Genomic DNA, 19,268 nt, shown 5'->3' on the forward strand with positions numbered 1-19,268 from the left:
TATTTTAATGTAGGGTCTATAAATTATGTGTTTTTTTAGAGTGATTGAAGTTGAGTTTTTTTTAGTGTTTATGGGCCCACCATATTTGGTAATTTTGGTGTTTTTTTTTATATGTAAAGGTTAGAGTTGCTCTTAGTCAAATATATGAGGTACTAAATGTGAAATTATGGACATGACTCATTCCCTCTCGTTCGTGGTCTTTTTTCCCTTTCAAAATTCCAAAAAGATTTAGAGCCAACGTTCGTTCACCGACTGAAGCGAAACCACAAGCTAGGGTTCTTCATCTGCAGGAATTCAGTATACTTCAATTGTTATTCATGTCATGCTCATTGTTCAACTGCGAATTTCTAGAATATCTTTGCAAGGGGATGGGCTCTTTCTTCGGCTGTTTCCATGTCAGAGATGATCTTCGCCCTCAGATTAATCTCGTTTCTCATCCGATCACTGCAATCGCCAAGGTTAGATTTCTAAATTGAGGTGATAGATAAGAATTTCAACTAAACGTTATTGTTTTTTGAGTTTTGTTTTTTTTGTTTTCGGCGTTCAGGAACCTGTCGATTCTTTGTCTAGCAATGGCTTGTGGTCTGTATTAGTTCCGGCAGGTGATTGATCAACCTTATCTTTCGTATTATCGGCAATTTTTTGAAGGAGGTTTCATCGATTTTTTATTTCTAATTATTTTGAACGTTCATCTAATTGTTCATATCACAGCGAAGTACAGATTTTATGCTTTTGATTTATATTCCTATGTTTGTAACTTCTCTGTAAGAAATGTACATTTCCTTGCATTCGTGTTGATGAAGTGTGTATATGCTATTCAGCGGAAGATAGCCATCACTCACAATGCAGGGAACGGAAACATGGTGTTGTAGGGTCTCCACTTCCAGATAACGAGCTTAGGGACGAGGTAATTATCTCTCTAATGTACAATACAAGAATATCCAAGCTGCAGACACTGATTGTACATATTGCAAGAGCACCACTAATGCAGGCGCCACGATCTTAGTTTGTATATATACACTATAAAGTTACATGAAATGTCCAAATTCCGTCCAATTGCTATGGTAAAGTGCGTCTCAACACTCTAGATGTCACTACTGCTAAATTGCACAACTGTGTCCTTGTCACTATTCCACCAGTTTCAAATTCAATGGGCATTACGCATTTTGATAATCCTATTGTTATGTGGCATATATAGACGTCTTTAACTTTTCAGATGCCTGTTTTGCAGAAGTCCAGGAATGGACTTCCCCAAGATCTTATAAAATTAACTCATTAGCTTGAATTTCAATAAGACAAAAAATCATGTGTGCTTGTGAGAGAGAGAAAACTTGCTTCGTTTTGGAGTTGAAGTCTTGAGTCTTCAGATTTGACCTTTCCATATTCTGTTTTGACTTCAACCATGAGGCCCTAAGTTTTTGTCTCTCACTTTTGACCTCCGCCTTTGAACACAGAGGTATTCGTCATTCACCTTTTACACCAACATTCAACTGTGAAAAAACAATAATAGAGTAAAGCAGAAGACCTATATCTGCAAGGCCAAAAGTAACAGAAAATCCTATAATCTGAAAATTGAATATTTTATTCAGAAGACAACTAATGTTTGAGTAATATTTCCTAAAGGCTTAAGATTAATGTTGAACAACATCTACGTAATTACTCCAAGTAAGGCAGACAAAGGTTGATTTGAGTTACTCATATGATTTTGTTATGTCCTTGTATGGCTTAATATCCGGACGTGAAAACAACTAAATTATAACTTTGCAGGCGAAATTTCTCAAAGCTTGTGGAACTTTACCCCAGACTCCAGCTGAAATCCGGAACACTGAGAAATTAAAAGATTCTCGACCCTGTAATGGAGATGCAGAATTTACATTCCGTTCATGGCTTCCCAACACAAACTACACATCTTTTGAAAAGTTATTAGAGAAGCAACCTGATCAGTTGCATTCTCCAACCAAACTTTTTGAAGAATGGGAGAATGGATCAGATTCTTCATCACATTCACCAAACAGGTAATTCATACTCTGACAAATGTCCAAAAATCGGTGTCATTTTCTGATTTTGATTTTCTCATTAATTAATTGTTAACAGTAGCTCAAGATCTGGTGTCTGTAACTCAGTTTCAAAATGGTTTTCAAGATGTGACTTCTCTTCACATAGTCTACGCTCTACATAAATAGTATGATACACTGCATTTTTACTTTACACATGAGAAGTATGCTACTAAAAAGTTGTTTGGTGTGGGTACTTGGCCTTCTCTAGCCATATAACAGGGAAATATACAGATAGTCTCTGTACTAGCTCTTCTGAAGTCTGTGGGGTTGGACATGCTGTTAAAGACACTCAGGCACTGAATTCCTCAACCTCATGCACACCGATGGTTCCAAGCATGCAGTGGAAAAACAAATMTGTTYGCTTTGAAGGCCAAAATGATGCATRTTCAATTTCATCAAGAAGCTCTTCACCTAAAATTACTAACCAGAACTTGAAGCCATCAGGATCACCATTTGATCACAGTGTTTCGAAGCCTTCGCCTTACCCAACCCCTCTCAAATTAACCGATAATATGCAAACACCTGGCACTGTCTTCCCTTCATATGTATATAACAAAGAAACTGGGAAGAACCCGAGGATCAAATTACAGTATGTGTACTCAGGGGTAAACCCTGAGAATTTCTCTCAGTTTAAGGCACCAATAGAATCATTGTTTAGTTCCACTGAATGCTCTGCTCTAGTGGAAGAATCTGTTGAGCAGTCTGACGAAGAAACCCCCCAATCACAAGTGAAGTTAGAAGCAAATGCAAGTGAAAAGGAGGTAAATGGGGATGCTACTTTGTCGTCATGGTTACCACCAAAGTCAAGCTACGAAGGCTGCAAGGATCAGAGTTTGGTTCCCATTTCTCAGGATCTCCCTGACTTTGGTAGAACTCCTGGGGAGAGGCCTATACTGGGGATGGCTGCAGCTCACTGGAATGCTGAGGGCACTCCTGTCTTACCCAAGTGGTGGGATGGTAATGGCATCCCTAATACAACTACCAAGTACAAAGAGGTAAATTTTATTTATTCTCTTGATCTAATATTTACCAAGTCCATTCATGGTTTGTATGTTGTAACTACATTTCCTTTTGAGTGGATAGGATCAGAAGGTTAGTTGGCATGCCACACCATTCGAGGAAAGATTAGAAAAGGCGTTATCTGAGGATAAGTTCGTGAATGAGAGGTAAGTCATACTTTGTTCGGCCTCTTTTGACTTGTTTACTCAGATTTCTTCTGTGCTTAATTTGTCATTTACTTCTACTATGCTACTTGGTTCAATATAAGTTTAGAAATTATGGTCACTTTCTGCAATCTCCTCTCATTGATAGACAGACACCTTTATGAAATTTTCGGGTAGAATTATGTTGGTTTAGATGAAAGGTTATATGCGTAAAAAGTTACAAAGTTGCCAAGTGTTTTGAACACATTGAGGAACTGACTTTTGAGTTCAGTTCAGTTGGGTTCCACCATATTTTAAATCATGTTTGATTATATATTTTGATCATTCCATCGGAATGATTGTCGTATTTTCTTCTGAATCACAAAACGACCAATTCCATCAAAATGAATTTCAATGAGTTTAAGATCACGTAATTGGCCTCCTAGGACTTTAGCATCCGCCACCATTTTGATTAGCAAACAATTGTTGAATTAAACATTTCAAAAAATGACAACCTTTCTAAATTTGTGATCGTCAATTGGTTTTTCTGAACTTCAAAGGAACTTTCAAAGGGGCCATTTACCGAACGTCTACCGGGTAAGCGCTTACCTAGCAAGAATCCCCATCCTTGCTTACCTTATCGGTAACATTCTCGGCTATTAAAACATAACCAAACCAAACCAAATAGACCCAATCTGTGCCACTCGGAGAGTAAGCTTAAGCATAAACGGTGAACTTTAGGAGATATTTTTTAAAAAGATTTTGAATTTTGTTTCTCTTTTTAGGATAATTTTTTTTAAAAAATCTGTTGGAGATGCGCTCAACTCCTTAACACTTCATCCACTTATATGCCGGTACTTAATTTTTACGGTTGAAGTTGTTGGTTGGCAGGAAGCAAGTTGTGGAGACATTGCCTATTGAATTTTGATGAGAAAGGACAAGAGAAAGAATGCTGGATTTGAGATCCATTCTTGGAGGTATTTCTAGTCTTACGAACATCATCATGCTTCTCAAAAAGAATAAACGTGTCTCAGAACTTTTAAGGAATTTTACATCAGTTCCGTTACGTCAAACAGTCAAAAGCCACAAATGCATACATATATAACAAACACTACTATCAATGTCTCTTATAACTGGTCTTTAAGGTATAATCATATATTGGTTTGAAAGTCAGACGTGAAAACGAAATTTAGGTCGTTTCGGCCATTTCTTTTTTCATTTTTCATATATTGTTTTCATGATATTTTACTTTGTTTTTTTTTCCCCGGGTGACAAGTGTTACCTAAAAAGAATTGCATACTTAGGGGTCGTTTACTCAATACTTGTTCCTAGTAAGAACCAACACTTTAACTTAATTCACCGGATAAAATTTTAGTTCATTAAAACGGTATCGTATGCAACAATTTGTTCGGTGAACGCTTACTGGGTAAGATTTGCTATCCTCACTTGTTGGATAAGATTCTCAATGTTAGTCATGTTCGTCTGATAAGGTAAAGTGACCCGGTAAACACTTACTAGGTAAGTGTTTAGTAAATGGTTCATAATATATACTTCAAAATCAAAACTTAGGAGTTGATATCTTTTGAAGCTTGAGTTATGTCGTTAAACAAATATAAAGTGAGTAAATAGCAAGGTTCTAAATAGCGTGACATGGTGGTAAGGTTAAACTTTAAACCTTACATGTCATGGCAAAGACGCAACATTTTTCAAGGAGTGATATAAGACGACAAATTTATATTTCATATATAATTATACACACACACAAATGTCTTATATTTATTAATCAATAATATAATGATATTAGAAAAATTGCATTCATATTACAAGAAGAAACATCATGCATATACTAATTAGTATTATATAAAAAGTTTTATGATCAAATATGCAAAACAGAATTTGCAAGAGTTTTATAATTTCATTTTAACTGTAAGTTTATGACGTATGTGAATCCATGATACTGAGTGATGTGATCAAGTAAATTTATAAAAGTGTAAGAATACAAAGTTAAAAAAAATTAAAAAATTAAAAAATTCGAAAAAAGTAACATCTTGTAAAAACATATATATCATGATGTGAGTCACGCCTTATACAAATACTAAAAGAACATGAAAGAAAAAAAGAAAATATAGCATACATATTTGGAGATGCTCTAAGAGGATGAAGAAATCTTCAATATGTATATTATATTTTCTAAATTTAAAGATTTCTATGGTGTCTCGTTTTTTTTTTTTTTTTCCCTTCTATTTCAAAAAATAATTTAACATAACTATTAGAGCAAATATATTATAGTTTTTAAAATACTATAGCGATTGAAGATACTCAAATTTTTTAAAAAAAAATGTGTATAAATAAATACTCAAATTTGAAAAAGAGTAAAACATTACTAGTGAATAACTGAATATTTTATAAGGAAAAATAAATATATTTAGATATTTTTAATATCTAAATGGATGAATCATGAATCCATCAAAATATTACTCTATATAAAATTAATGCATCTATTGGATCATAGAATCAAGTTTTTAAATATACAGATTATTGGATTATTAAATCATTTTTTATATATATTAGATCAGATAAAAATTCAGATAAAATCATAGTTAAATTATGATTCAACTTATGGATCAAATAAGCTAATATATAGAATTGGTTTTCACCATATTTGTATGGATATAGTACATATTTCATAGGATAAGATAAAGCGAATAAAACAAGTTGGATAACAAATCAAAATAAATTCAAGTCAAAAGGGTCACTAATGAAATACCGCATTTAGAAGCTCATTTACTCCGAAATTTAGACAAAAATGGAATTGTAATGCTGGGATCTTAGGAGGAAACATGTGATATTTTAGTAGGTAAATTAACACCCCAAATGGTGAAAGAATCATCGTATTCCCCGGAAAATTAAAAATGAATGGATAGCTAGGAACACTAAGGAACACAAAGGATTCATAATAGAGATTATGTAAGTCTATTTTTCTGTGTATAAAAAGAATTCTAATTGGGGTTTTCATGCCCCTTATACCCTGGGCGACAATCGTGCTATAAGGTTTTCATGAGGCTGATCTTGAGTCGTTATCCAAGCACGAATACCTTTGTTTAACATGTAAAGTTTGTTACAGGTTTAAATGGTTGGAAAATTAGGTTGGCCTGCAGCCGCCTCCTTTTGTCTATCATTTTTAATTTCATTAATTACTGATTAAACATAATTACAATAATCATTATAATTTTGTAATGAAAATGGTTAAGAAAATTGTAAACATTCAAGTTTACAAGTTGAATGTTTTTTAAACTTTCTATAAATAGCTGACAATTGATAAACCAGTTCTGAAACCATGAAAACATTCCATTAACTGTTTACAAATTTGTAAATATAAACACAGTTAAAAACATTGCAATATAAAACCTTGGTTTATATATATATATATATATATTTTTTTTTTTTTCGTTTCCTATTTCAATTTTATAACTTTAAGATGATAACAGAACTAGAAAAGATCAAGGTTTTTGAGAGAAAAAAAAAACATATAACCATGAAAATACTGATGAAAAAATATATTAAAATGAAGGTCAAATTTAGTTGATTTTGTGACATTTTTATTTTTTCTTAAAAGTTGGTTATAACTTATAACCACTTTTTAATCATATCCATTGTATCATCTCAATATAATGGTTTTGATGGATGCTTCAATTTTTTTTTCCTAGCGTTCTCCCATGATCTTGTGTCATGGTGTTTTTTAATAAAAATTAGATCATGACAAATCTATATACACTTTCCACTTTTTTAATCATATCCATTGTATCATTTCAATATATTTTAGATTTAGAAATAACATTTGACATTTCTTCTTATATACACTTTCTTTAACTTATTTTAGATAAAAACATGGACTATCCAAAAGCATTTAATTAAACATTACATATGATTTGTGACTTTGATAACATATGAACATCTGATATCCCATAAAAAAAATTGAGAATTATATGAGTGCGGTGTTTAACACATTTGACTTGAAACATCTCACATAAACAAGAAAAAAAATCCCCGATTTCCAGTTGGGGATCTCCGTTCCCCGTCAAAGACGAGAACGGAGATCAAGGACCAGATCCCAATTCCCATGCCTATTCATAAGTACGCCTCTGATCTCGATGATAATTTTAAGTTGATTTAGAACTTATTAAGGGGCCGTTTACCAAACACTTACCTGGTAAACGCTTACTGGTAAATTAACACTATCATTTACTTACCAGATAAGATTTTAATCCACCAAAACGATATCGTATGCAACAATTTACCCGGTAAACGCTTACCGTGGTAAGAGTCGTTGCCCTCACTTACCAGGTAAGACTCTTGGTCCTTGTCTCACTCTTACCGGGTATAATTTTTTTATCCTTACTATATTCATCCGATATGTAAAATAACTTAATATTCATTTACCCGAGTAAGCGTTTGATAAACAACCCACCGCTATTCCCCAAAAAATGAGAAAAGCATAAATTTTGAATCCCTCCACTTTCAGCTTCTAGATAAGCGATTCGTCGAGGTTTTAGCCATTTTCATTAAATTGTAAGTTAGTGTCATTTTTTATACATATAATACGACCAATTAAAATTAACTATTTTTAAACCAGACGTAATCAAAATGAAGCAGTTGGGAGGTAGAATATATTGGCCACAACAGGTAACCAATCTTTTCTCTAATTTCTTTAATTATATAATATATTAACAGACAATATTTGAATCGTTAAAAGATGAATTTTGTTTGACAAATTTTTCTTTTTACTTTTTAATGGGTCTAAAACTCTCTGAATCACTTTGTATCATGGGTCTCCTTTAACCATTCAGCACCCTAATTTCATTGTAAACAATTATATTTCTTTTTACGATATATCATGAGAGCCACTTAATCATTCTATACCAAACCGTTCAACAACTGTCAAACAACCCCTAAATATATGAAATAACATTAAAAAAAACATCATATACTTGTAAACCTCGTATTATTTTATCATGTTTATTTTTAATGATTTTAAAAAATTTATTATACCTTAATCCACACAAAAAAAATGTGTGTGTGTGTATATATATATATATAGTATATATTAGATGGTGGTTAGATGGCTTTTGTTGTTGAGACTTGGGTACTTTAGGTTAACCTCCAAACCAACTCTTTCCCAACAAAATAAAACCCCCAAATTCTGGATTACCCTAAATTCACCTAAATTGGTCAAATATCATCCCACTTGTACACTCACCACCCTCCATTTCTGCTCACCAAATCCATTTCTCATGCACGCCAAGCAACACCCTCATATAACACATGACTCCCCTCCCTGCAACACCATCACCACCACCATGTTCAATTCTTCCATTTCCCTCTCTCCCGCCACCGCCACCGCCACCACCACTGGCCACCTCTTCTTGCCGCACCTTCAGATGCTCGAGCTTCTCGTTGCTCTTCTCGTTTTTCTAGTCATACATTCTCTAAGGCAACGACAACGGCAAGGCCTTCCCGTGTGGCCTTTTCTTGGAATGTTGCCTTCCTTGGTGCTTGGCCTTCGTGTCGATATGTACGAATGGATTTCCCAAGTTCTTTGTCGGCAAAACGGGACTTTTGTGTTCAAAGGCCCATGGTTTACCAACCTGAACTGCGTAGTCACTGCGGATCCTCGAAACCTCGAGCATCTTCTCAAAACCAGGTTTCAAGCGTACCCGAAAGGTCCGTATTTCAGGCATGCCCTCCGGGATCTTCTTGGGAATGGAATCTTCAATGCTGATGACGAGATCTGGCAGCGGCAGAGGAAGACAGCGAGCATCGAGTTTCACTCGTCAAAGTTTAGAAACATGACGACCGAGTCACTACTGGAGCTCGTCCACCAAAGGCTATTGCCCGTCTTGGAGGATTCTGTTGAACGATCTACTGCAATTGATCTACAGGATATCCTCCTGAGACTAACGTTCGATAACGTTTGTATGATCGCTTTCGGGGTTGATCCAGGGTGTTTAGATCCTGGACTTCCGGAAATTCCGTTCGCTCAAGCCTTTGAAGCGGCCACGGAAGCAACTATACTACGCTTTGTCACTCCAACTCTTATATGGAAGATCATGAGGCATCTGAACTTGGGATCAGAAAAGAAATTGAAGCAGTCGATAAAAGGAGTAGACAATTTTGCAGATGAAGTTATTCGAACTCGGAAGAAAGAAGTGTTTTTGCAGTCTGAGGAGAAGAAACTGAAGTCTGATCTCTTAACAATCTTTATGGGACTAAAAGATGAAGAAGGACACCCTTTTTCAGACAAGTTCCTACGTGATATCTGTGTAAACTTTATACTCGCTGGAAGGGACACTTCTTCGGTGGCATTGAGTTGGTTTTTCTGGCTTCTTGATCGTAATCCAACGGTGGAGGAAAGAATTCTGGGCGAGATATGTCAGATTGTGAAGGATAGGGAAGATGAGAGCGAAAGTGAGGATCTAATATTTAGACCACAAGAGGTGAAGAAGATGGAGTATCTGCATGCTGCTCTATCCGAGTCCTTGAGATTATACCCTTCAGTACCAGTAGATCATAAGGAGGTAACATTTGCTACTATCTAACAACTATACTATCATTTTATGGTATCTTTTTTTTGTAACCGTGGTATCTGACACCTTTGACCTAACTAGTCTACTGATCCATACAAAGGGTCTTTTCCACGTGGCCCGCAAAACCTTAGGCCTTTCGGCTAGTGGGCATGGCAGCAACCAAACGTAACTAGCTCAGTATATCCCACTTCAAAGGTGAGGTCTGGGAGGGTGAGATGTACGCAAACTTGTCCTAATGTTTCATGAGGCACTAGGTCCTTAAGTGATCGACTACTAGTTCTACAAGCTCATACTATTGTTTCTCACGAAAAATACGAAATACAGGTTGTTGAAGATGATGTCTTTCCAGATGGGACGATCTTGAAGAAAGGAACAAAAGTGGTTTATGCAATCTATGCAATGGGAAGAATGGAAGCGATATGGGGAAAGGACTGCAGAGAGTTTAGGCCAGAGAGATGGCTAAGGGACGGGCGTTTTATGAGTGAATCAGCCTACAAGTTCACAGCATTTAATGGTGGACCGAGGTTGTGCTTGGGGAAAGACTTTGCCTACTACCAGATGAAATTCGCTGCCGCCTCCATCTTATACCGTTATAAAGTGACGGTGGTGGAAAATCATCCGGTAGCACCAAAGCTTGCACTCACTATGTACATAAAGAATGGGCTGAAGGTGAAGCTTTCAAAGCGTAGCAAGTCTGAACTCCAAATGTATCACAATATCAAATATTGAGCTCCTGATGAAGATGTGTGGTGTTTATGTGTTCTTTTTCTTTTGTAACTTATTCTTTCTATATGATTTTTGTTTCAAACCATTATACATTTATAAGTCAGGATTGTATTGCAGAAAATGCAGAAAGATGATAGACAGACTGTCAAGAATAGATGGAGATGCATTTTATTGTAACTTCCATATAAATAAAGGATTTTCGTGGTGCTATTCATGTTCAAGTTGCTACTTGGCAAATAAGAAGTATACTAGCCTAGTAGCCTTCCCCCTCCATCCTGTTGCACCAGGGTTTCTCGGTTTCGTGAAGAATGGATGGAAGTCTATATGGGCCTGATTGTTTGTTTAATTAGCCTATTATATTTCATATGCCTTGAATAACGTTTAAAAGTGAGTAGTTTGGAATATAAATAACGATTAACATGGAAGATGTTATGCAAGAAAAACAAAAAATTTAGCATACATACATGGACAAAGATGGTGTTTCTACCTTGTTTCAAACTTTCCCTGTCCATTCTTCATAAAATTCATGTAGGAACTCCTCCATGAACTTGTGCCTTTTCTCGGCCCTTCTCTTCCCTGCCTGAAATCCAAACAAATCCTTGTAAATCTTTAAGAAAGCTACTCCTCCATTACAGAAAAAAGAGTCTATGCTTGAGTTTGGGTGTTCAGTAAGCCAATTGTTACCTTCAAATTTGGTAACAATCGTTTTGGATGTGGAGAAGCTTTAGTAAGTAGAGAACTATAAGGTACTCCAAAATAAAATAATTATGGAGCTAAAAAACTAAAAACATCTACATAAGGTGTGAACTTCTAAGATCAAATATGAACTCTGTTTAAGACAAATGTAGGAATGAGAAATTTGTATCCTCTAGAGCCACAAAATACCTTTAGGAATTTGATGCATTTAAAGACGTGTGTAATATGACAATACAGAAGAACGTAGCACATCTGGCAAAAATATAACCACCTTTGTTTTCATTAAATCCTTGAGCTTAAGGAGCTTCTCATGAAAATGATTCACAGTAGTTTGGTCATCTTTCTTCATGTATTGGGCCTTGGACAAATCCAATCGAGGCTGAATGTTAGGATCGTGAAGCACTCTATTTCTACTTCCACCAAATGTAAAACAACGAGCAATTCCTGGAACCAAAGTCATTCAGATGTATCTTCAGGATAAGGGATCAAAAGTAAGACTCCTTTCAAGCTCAAAAGTATAATACACAAAAAGCACCCAAAGAATTCTCTCTCTTTTTCCCAAGAAATGAGTCCACTTTAAAATCTAAATGATTCAATACAAATTACACATTCTTCGTTAAAACGATGGGTAATTTAGGATTCTTTTTCTTAAAGTAACATTACAAAACGAACTTTTTGGGGACAGAAGGAGATATTTACTTGGACAGAAATTTAAAGATCCTTTGATGATGAGATAAGTTGAGAGTAATATATAGCATAATCCTGTCCAGATTCACTGAGACATGATGCTTTATGTTTAAATATCTTAGCATATAGCTAGCTCAAGATGTATATAGTTACTACATCCCATTGTGTTCGCTGAATTTGTAGCATATAAAGAATACAATTGACTAGCTTTGAGCATTAATGGGAAGATGCAAATTTACCAATAGCACCAATAGCATCAAGACGGTCTGCATCTTGCACAACGCCAAACTCCGGTGTATAAGAACCATTCAAGACCCCCTTTAGTTCCTCTTTAAAACCTTAATGTTTAAGACTGAAGTATCAGATAAAGCAACAATTCACGTTGACAGAAATTCCCAATGCACAAATTCAACAAGCTGCATTATTGTTCAATCAATATACTTTGTAAATATGCCTTTTCACCCCTTTAAATGACTCCTGTGTGTGTAAATATTTGCAAGCCATCCACCTCACATCGGTTAGGCTTGCGCTTGTGCCTAGGCCACATGCAATTAAAGGCGGAATCAGGCCTCGAGGTGTTTTCTCTCAACGAGGCAAGGCGTAAGCACGAGGCAGAAATATATATACATCAAAATATGTATATATACTACACATATATACATTTTATAATACTAGTGGGAGATAGGCTGAGTGAGTGTAAAAAAATTGGTTGCTCGGAGGAAGGGGTAGGGTCCAACCACACTTTTTTGATTGAAGGGAGAAATTACTAGCTTTTTGGGTTTTAAAATATTAAAAGCACACATTAGGGCCATTGTGCTTTGACTTTAGTTTTTTAAAATAAAGAAGGCTCTTATACAATAAAAAGAATTACTACTATTGCCACAAAGCTTATAGAAAAGTCAAAGAAACCGTTAAAGCGGATCATCTGAGGCGTACGCCTCAACATTGCCTCACGCCTCACCAAACCACCTCACTGAATTGAGGCATAAGCCTTATCCAGGGTCCAAGAGCGCCGCCTCAGGTGCGGTTTTGGGCCACCGTGCCTCGAGGCGGGCCTCGAGGTGTAAGCCTCAAACAATTTTTAAAACCATGCATGCAACATTTTTGCCCCATAAATTTTATTTTGCTACAGATTTTGTTTGGTTTAGTGTATTTTCTTATTTTTACTTGAAAATAAATACCATCCTTGATCAATTTTGAAGATAAAAGGTAACCATATTATACTATATTATAAAGCATTTGACAAAAAATCTTAAAAACCATTTTTTATGCATGAAGTATTGTTTATTGATGCATATTATTTAAAATTCAAGATTACAAGTAATTTTGCGTTAGACAACTTATTAAAGCTCCATTTTTAAATTTGTGTAACTAACTACATATAAACATAATCAAATACTGGAGAAACATCCATTTTAAATATAGAAAATCTAAAATATAATTAGGATAATCATTGAGTTCTAACAGAATTTTAATTATTATCTTTATAAAAAATTATATTATTAAACCAAAAATAAGTTACTTTGTTATAAATCTAAATTAAATTGTAATAAAAATTTGAATTAAAAAAGTTACACCAAAAAAACGAAAACTATTAAATAATTTAATTTGATACTAATATCAATTTACTTTTTTCAAATTTTTATGCTATCCTCAAATTTATATTTCATTCAAAAATAACAACATTATCGCTTTCTCAAAACTACATAAAATCGTAGTATATCCATAATAAAAACTAAACATTAAAATGGAGATTTATCTCGCTGCATTGCATGAGTATCCTTCTAGTTTTATAATGACAATATAGAGATGGTTTGAGGAATTCCTTTTCGCTTGCTTGTTGTCTAAGCTCCAGTTAGCCTAAGCTAAAACAGAGGGGCTTTGGAGTACATTCCGTATTCCTTATGCTAGGAATTCAGTCCCCCTTATACCCTGGGTGATAAGTGTGCTTCAATGGCCGGGACAAAGGGTCGCGGGACCAAAGGTGGAAGGTTGAAGTCTCATGGGAGACATTTCTAGGGTGTGTAAACCAAATCAAACCAAACGAACAAAGTAAATCCCATACATAGTAGGATCGGAGGAGGTAAGATGTAAGCAGACCTTTCCTCTACCCCAAGGAGTAGAAGACCCCGGATTGCAAAATAAGCTTTCTGTGAAGACATTTTAAGGGTGTGTATTTGTTAATAATATCTAAAAGCTAAATGAATCTTTGTAAATATAACTTACCCAGTCCCTTTATAATATCTAAAATCTTGCTACTTTTGTCCATATCCATGCCCTCTTTTGCAAGAAATTCCTCTACAATTTTCTCCTCTGATGGATTCCTGCATCACGAAAAAATATAGCAGAAACCATTGGAATTGGATGGTACAAAGCGAAGGAGAAATATGAAACAGTTAAATATATGAAACATAACATAATTTCATATAATTCTCAGAGAAAAACTGGAATCCATAATAACTGGGAAGTTGAAACGTAAACTTTTGATTTGAAAAGGTTGTGATGCAGACGCATTGATAGGTGCAGAGACTCGATGGAAGCTGTTCTAACGAATGGAGCCTTTCCTCGTTTGAACCTCGCTCTTAATTACTAGCACAAAAATTGTAGTCGGTTGTCAGTCACGATGTAACTGCATTTGAGAAATCACAGAACTCCATGACTACATATTAACATTTCACTGACCTTTCAAAAGAAAATATTGCCTTAGTTATATTAGAACCCTCAAACCATTTGAAAAAATAAGCTATTACACGGAAAATTTTACGGGAAAAACACATTCACAACATCATTTACCAAAAATTGATGACTGTATAAAGAATGAGGGGTACAATTGTAGTTTACTTTAAGTTCAAAAGAACCACTAAGATGGATATAAATATTGCTCATAAAAAATGTTTGAAAAAAACAAGGGACCGATTTTAATTTCAGACAAAACCGACAAAAGGCTCATTCAATTTTACAGAGTAATTCTAGGATGCTCTAGGAATCATTATTTGCTACTAACTGCATTTTTATCACTGTTACAAGCTATGATCAAGGTCATTCCTTTTACCCATATACACACATTTCTCATGTAACAAGCAAAGAACTCAGAAATACAAAATGCAATAATTGTCGCTATATTGTCAACGTAGTACTACTTTGCACCAGCCATTTTCATGAGCATAGAAGAGGCAACATTGACCAAGACATTTGGAAGCAGAAACAGATTAGGATCAAATTAAAATCAAATAGAAGGCCTACCTCAAGTATTTGTAGTCTCCTGCATATGAAATAAATATAATCAATAGCAACAAAGGCAAGTGCATATAAGAACAATAATGATGTTATTCTTTCCTTATACGGTAAGGTAAGTTAGAAGCATACTAGGTTCTTGCTATAGATGTTTCTAAACAGGCAATAAGGATAATAAATTTAACTGATAGATATTAACATGACTAGCCTTCAACAAATGAGGCTGAAACAAACTGTGAGCCAGATAAAACATGGATAGACAAGAACCGAGTAAATGTGAGAAACGTTAGCTTTGGGATGACAACACAATAACACAATCCCCCAACCCAGCCCCGCACACCTTTCCATTTGCACAACCCCAGTGAATAATTAATTCAGTTTGCACTGAAACTCTGAAAGAAACAGTTTCTCTTTTAGATAATTCAAGCTTTAAGGAGACATGGTTCTTAAATCCTAAATCAGCAATGGTAGATAACATTGCCTCAGGAGGACGACTGGAAGAGAAGCAACTACCTATATCGTGAAGGAGTGCAGCAAGCTCAACCTGCAACAGCAGTAAGATAAATATCAAAATTCAAAACAGTTGGCTTCTGAATGATGGCATTATAAAATATTATATGAGAGGGTAACCTCGAACAGCAATATAAGAAACAATGATAAATATGATCTGCTTCTACAAGAAAAAGAGTCCACACTTGACTTTTGAGTGTAAATTCAACTTCAAAATTCATAACACAGTTTTGTTAGCTTTTTCGTATGTTCTCATTTTGGTTTTACTTTGTTTAAACACGATTGCTTAGTTATAGTTTTTACCACTTTCATGTGAGGCTATAACTCCGAATTTCAGATTTCTACGAAAATATTCCATGGGGACGGAAGAATGGGCATCATTCACAAACATCAATCACTAATTGAAGGTCAAAACTCAAATATGAATATAGCATTTAGTTTTGAAACACATCGAGGAAGGAAAGCGAGCAAGGTCAAAGGAAGTATGTAATGAACATACAATTTCCAGGGAGATTGGTGAAGAAGAGAGGACTTCCTCGTGAGCAAGAGAGAGAGCAAGGTCTCGAACCCGGAAGGCGTGAGCAGGATCGTGAGATGCATCGTTACCTTTCATCATCACTTCCACCAATCGCTCTGCGTTTGCTACTGTTTCACTCTTCGCCATCACTTTCTCCCTTCCAGGTAGGGGGTTAGGGGTTTAGCAGAGGATAATATACGGAAGGATTTGTGTAATCTTTCTTTATTCATGAATCAATATCCGATTATTTTAATGAGAAGTTTAAGGGCGGTTAATAACCCGGAAGGCTGTTTGCAACATCTATAAGTTAAAATCGGATGAATTGATATATTAAAAACCAGAAAGTATTTACGAAAATACATCATTATTTTAATATTTTATATTATTTTGTATCTTAGTCGATGTTATAATATGGTTTTATGTGATTTTAAAAAAGCGATGATGTTTTATTTTTAAATAAAATATAAATTTGAAGATATCATACAAATTTGACAAAAATATATCGATATTGATATTAATTTAAAATTTCTATTGTTTATGTAATTTTTAATTCAATTTTTTATTATAATTTAATTTAAGTTCAATTACGAAGTAATTTATATTTTGTTTAATAATATAATTTTCTTATAAAGATAATAATTAATTTTTTTGTTATAACTCGATAATTATCTTAATTATATTTTAGATTTTTTATATTTTAAAATGAAATATTTATCATCTATTTGATTATGTTTATCCGCAATTAGTTACACAAATTCAAACATGGAACTTTAATATGTTGTACTTATGCATAACTTACTTGTAATCTTGTATTTTAAGTAATATGCATCAATATACAGTACTTCATGCATAAAAAATAATTTTTAAGAGTTTTTTGTTAAATGTTTTATAATATAGTATAGATATAAAAAATAATTATTGATATTAATATGTGCAGAGAATACAATTTAATACAATTAGTTCATTTCTTAATAACACTTTTACATTGCTAATGACACCTCTATGTATTCATTTATTTATTTATTTTATATTTAAATATATTTGCACTGATTGTAATTGATTATAAGGGTACTCGCACAATGCAACGAGATACATCTTGATTTTAATATTTCGTTTTATTTTCTTTTTTGTCTCATTCAATGTCATGATACAGTTTTTATGTGATTTTAAGAAAGTTTGATGTTTTTATTTTCGAATAAAATATAAATATGGAGATATCATAAAAATTTGAGAAAAAAATTATTGATATTAATTTCAAACTAATTATTTAAACTTTCTCCATTTTTTATATTTTTTTAATTATTTTTTAATTTTTGCTTTAATAATATAATTTTTTATAAAGATAATAATTAAGTATTTTATTAGAAGTCAATGACTATCATAGTTATATTTTAGATTTTTTATATTTAAAATAAGATGTTTATCTTTTATTTAATTATGTTTATGTACAGTTAGTTACATGAAGTTTTAATAACGTGTACTTACGCATAATTAATTCTTTTTTTAGTTTTTTCTTTTTTCTTTTATTTATTTATATTATATTTTAATTAATATGAATTGTTAATAAATATATATATTTTTATATTATTTATACTATATGAAATATTAGTAAACATTTGGTTAAGGTCTTTTTTTCTTCTTAACTTTCATTTAAAAATATTAAATACTTATTAATATAAATATTATTTTTTTAATTATTATAAAATAAAATAGATTTGATACATAAAATAATTTATATTATATTTCACTTACTCTAAAATAACTTTATCTCTAATTTAAATGAAACCACACAATAGTGACTTGAATACTATTGTCGTTATTATATTCCGATAATATTAATTGCTGACATTTGATTTTGTGTGTGTATTCATATATGGAAAAAGATGATTACTGGTCTTACCTTTTTTTTTTTTTTCCTTTTTTACTCTATAACATTATTCTTTGCTCTTATTTTCTCTTTTCTCTATTAATGTACAACGAATGAGACTTAAAATTTGTGAGCCTCAAATGGCAAGACTCATATGTAAAGACATACTAAGAAGAGATTGAATGTTCATATAATAGAAGAGGTGATATGGAGAAGATGTGATACTTTCAATACAATCAACACTTCCCTGTTAAGTGGAAGTAGAGCTGAGAATCTTGGAGTTTGGAGGTCAACTCATATCTGTGTAAACTGTAATAAACAAATGGGAGTAATTCAATCAAGAAACAATTATGAATTATAAATTAATTAATAAAGAAAATGTTTGATTTAGGATGAAATTACAAACCTAAACAAGGGTTTTGAGCAGGGGTGCTCAAAAACCAGACTAACTCGATCAACCCAACTCAACCCAACGTAAAATAACTCAAGCGAAGCAACCGATGTATTGGGATACCATTATTTGAAAGCAACTCAACCCGATGAACCCAATATCTTTTTATTTCATGGATTTAATATGATTGTTGAATTTATATTAATATATAGATTAGACAATTACACATCACGTACGCTCTTTATATACACATATTTTCAACATTTTCACATCTTTATATAACTTAGTCCTATATATGTTATGAATATATATATATATATATATATGTGTGTGTGTGTGTGTGTAATTCTAGAAAATTAATTGAATGTGGTATACATAATAAGTATGGATAAGTTGTATCAAATGCTTTTAAAACAACTAGAAGGGTACTCGCGTAATACAACGAGATATATTTAGATTTTAATGTTTCGTTCCGTCTCTATAGATGTTATAATAAAGTTTTTATGTGGTTTGGAGAAAAGAATAATGTTTTTTTATTTTTGAATAAAAAATAAATTTGAAGATATCATTAAAATGAGATGTTTATCTGTATTTGATTATGTTTATCTACAGTTAGTTACACGAATTCAGATATAAAGCTTTAATAAGTTGTACTTACGCACAAATTACTTATAATTTTGAGTTTTAAGTAATATACATTAATAAATAGTACTTTATGCATAAAAATTATGATTTAAGAGTTTTTGTCAAATGTTTTATAATATAATATATATATATATATATATATATATTTATATGTAGCAATATATGTATTTTTAAAACAATATGTATCTTTATATTTCATGTTATATAAAATA

General features: G+C 33.1%; 3 protein-coding genes across 4 annotated transcripts; 2 read left to right on the forward strand and 1 right to left on the reverse strand.

The window, feature by feature from the left end:
* The first annotated feature begins 352 nt into the window (after positions 1-352).
* Positions 353-4,232, forward strand: LOC112524365 (protein JASON-like). Its single transcript, XM_025134151.1, has 7 exons — positions 353-458; positions 548-602; positions 822-907; positions 1,768-2,015; positions 2,266-3,052; positions 3,141-3,223; positions 4,091-4,232. The coding sequence occupies exons 1-7, from the start codon at positions 369-371 to the stop codon at positions 4,125-4,127; spliced, it is 1,386 nt and encodes a 461-aa protein (XP_024989919.1). The 5' UTR covers positions 353-368; the 3' UTR covers positions 4,128-4,232.
* A 4,371-nt stretch (positions 4,233-8,603) lies between these two features.
* LOC112525544 (cytochrome P450 86B1-like) lies at positions 8,604-10,731 on the forward strand. Its single transcript, XM_025135711.1, has 2 exons — positions 8,604-9,774; positions 10,108-10,731. The coding sequence occupies exons 1-2, from the start codon at positions 8,638-8,640 to the stop codon at positions 10,510-10,512; spliced, it is 1,542 nt and encodes a 513-aa protein (XP_024991479.1). The 5' UTR covers positions 8,604-8,637; the 3' UTR covers positions 10,513-10,731.
* Positions 10,732-10,884: 153 nt separating this feature from the next.
* On the reverse strand, positions 10,885-16,337 carry LOC112525545 (uncharacterized protein YpgQ). 2 transcript variants are annotated; one of them, XM_025135713.1, is made up of 7 exons: positions 16,136-16,337; positions 15,640-15,670; positions 15,136-15,154; positions 14,119-14,216; positions 12,132-12,221; positions 11,477-11,649; positions 10,885-11,089 (listed from the first exon to the last, which is right to left on the reverse strand). In XM_025135713.1, the coding sequence occupies exons 1-7, from the start codon at positions 16,298-16,300 to the stop codon at positions 11,003-11,005; spliced, it is 663 nt and encodes a 220-aa protein (XP_024991481.1). In that variant the 5' UTR covers positions 16,301-16,337; the 3' UTR covers positions 10,885-11,002. The 2 variants fall into 2 exon arrangements, with proteins under 2 accessions (XP_024991481.1, XP_024991480.1); XM_025135712.1 differs by having other exon boundaries at positions 12,132-12,230.
* Between the last annotated feature and the right edge of the window lie 2,931 nt (positions 16,338-19,268).

This window comes from Cynara cardunculus, assembly GCF_001531365.2.
Source record: "Cynara cardunculus var. scolymus isolate 2C chromosome LG 13, CcrdV1, whole genome shotgun sequence".
Taxonomy (NCBI): domain Eukaryota; kingdom Viridiplantae; phylum Streptophyta; class Magnoliopsida; order Asterales; family Asteraceae; genus Cynara; species Cynara cardunculus.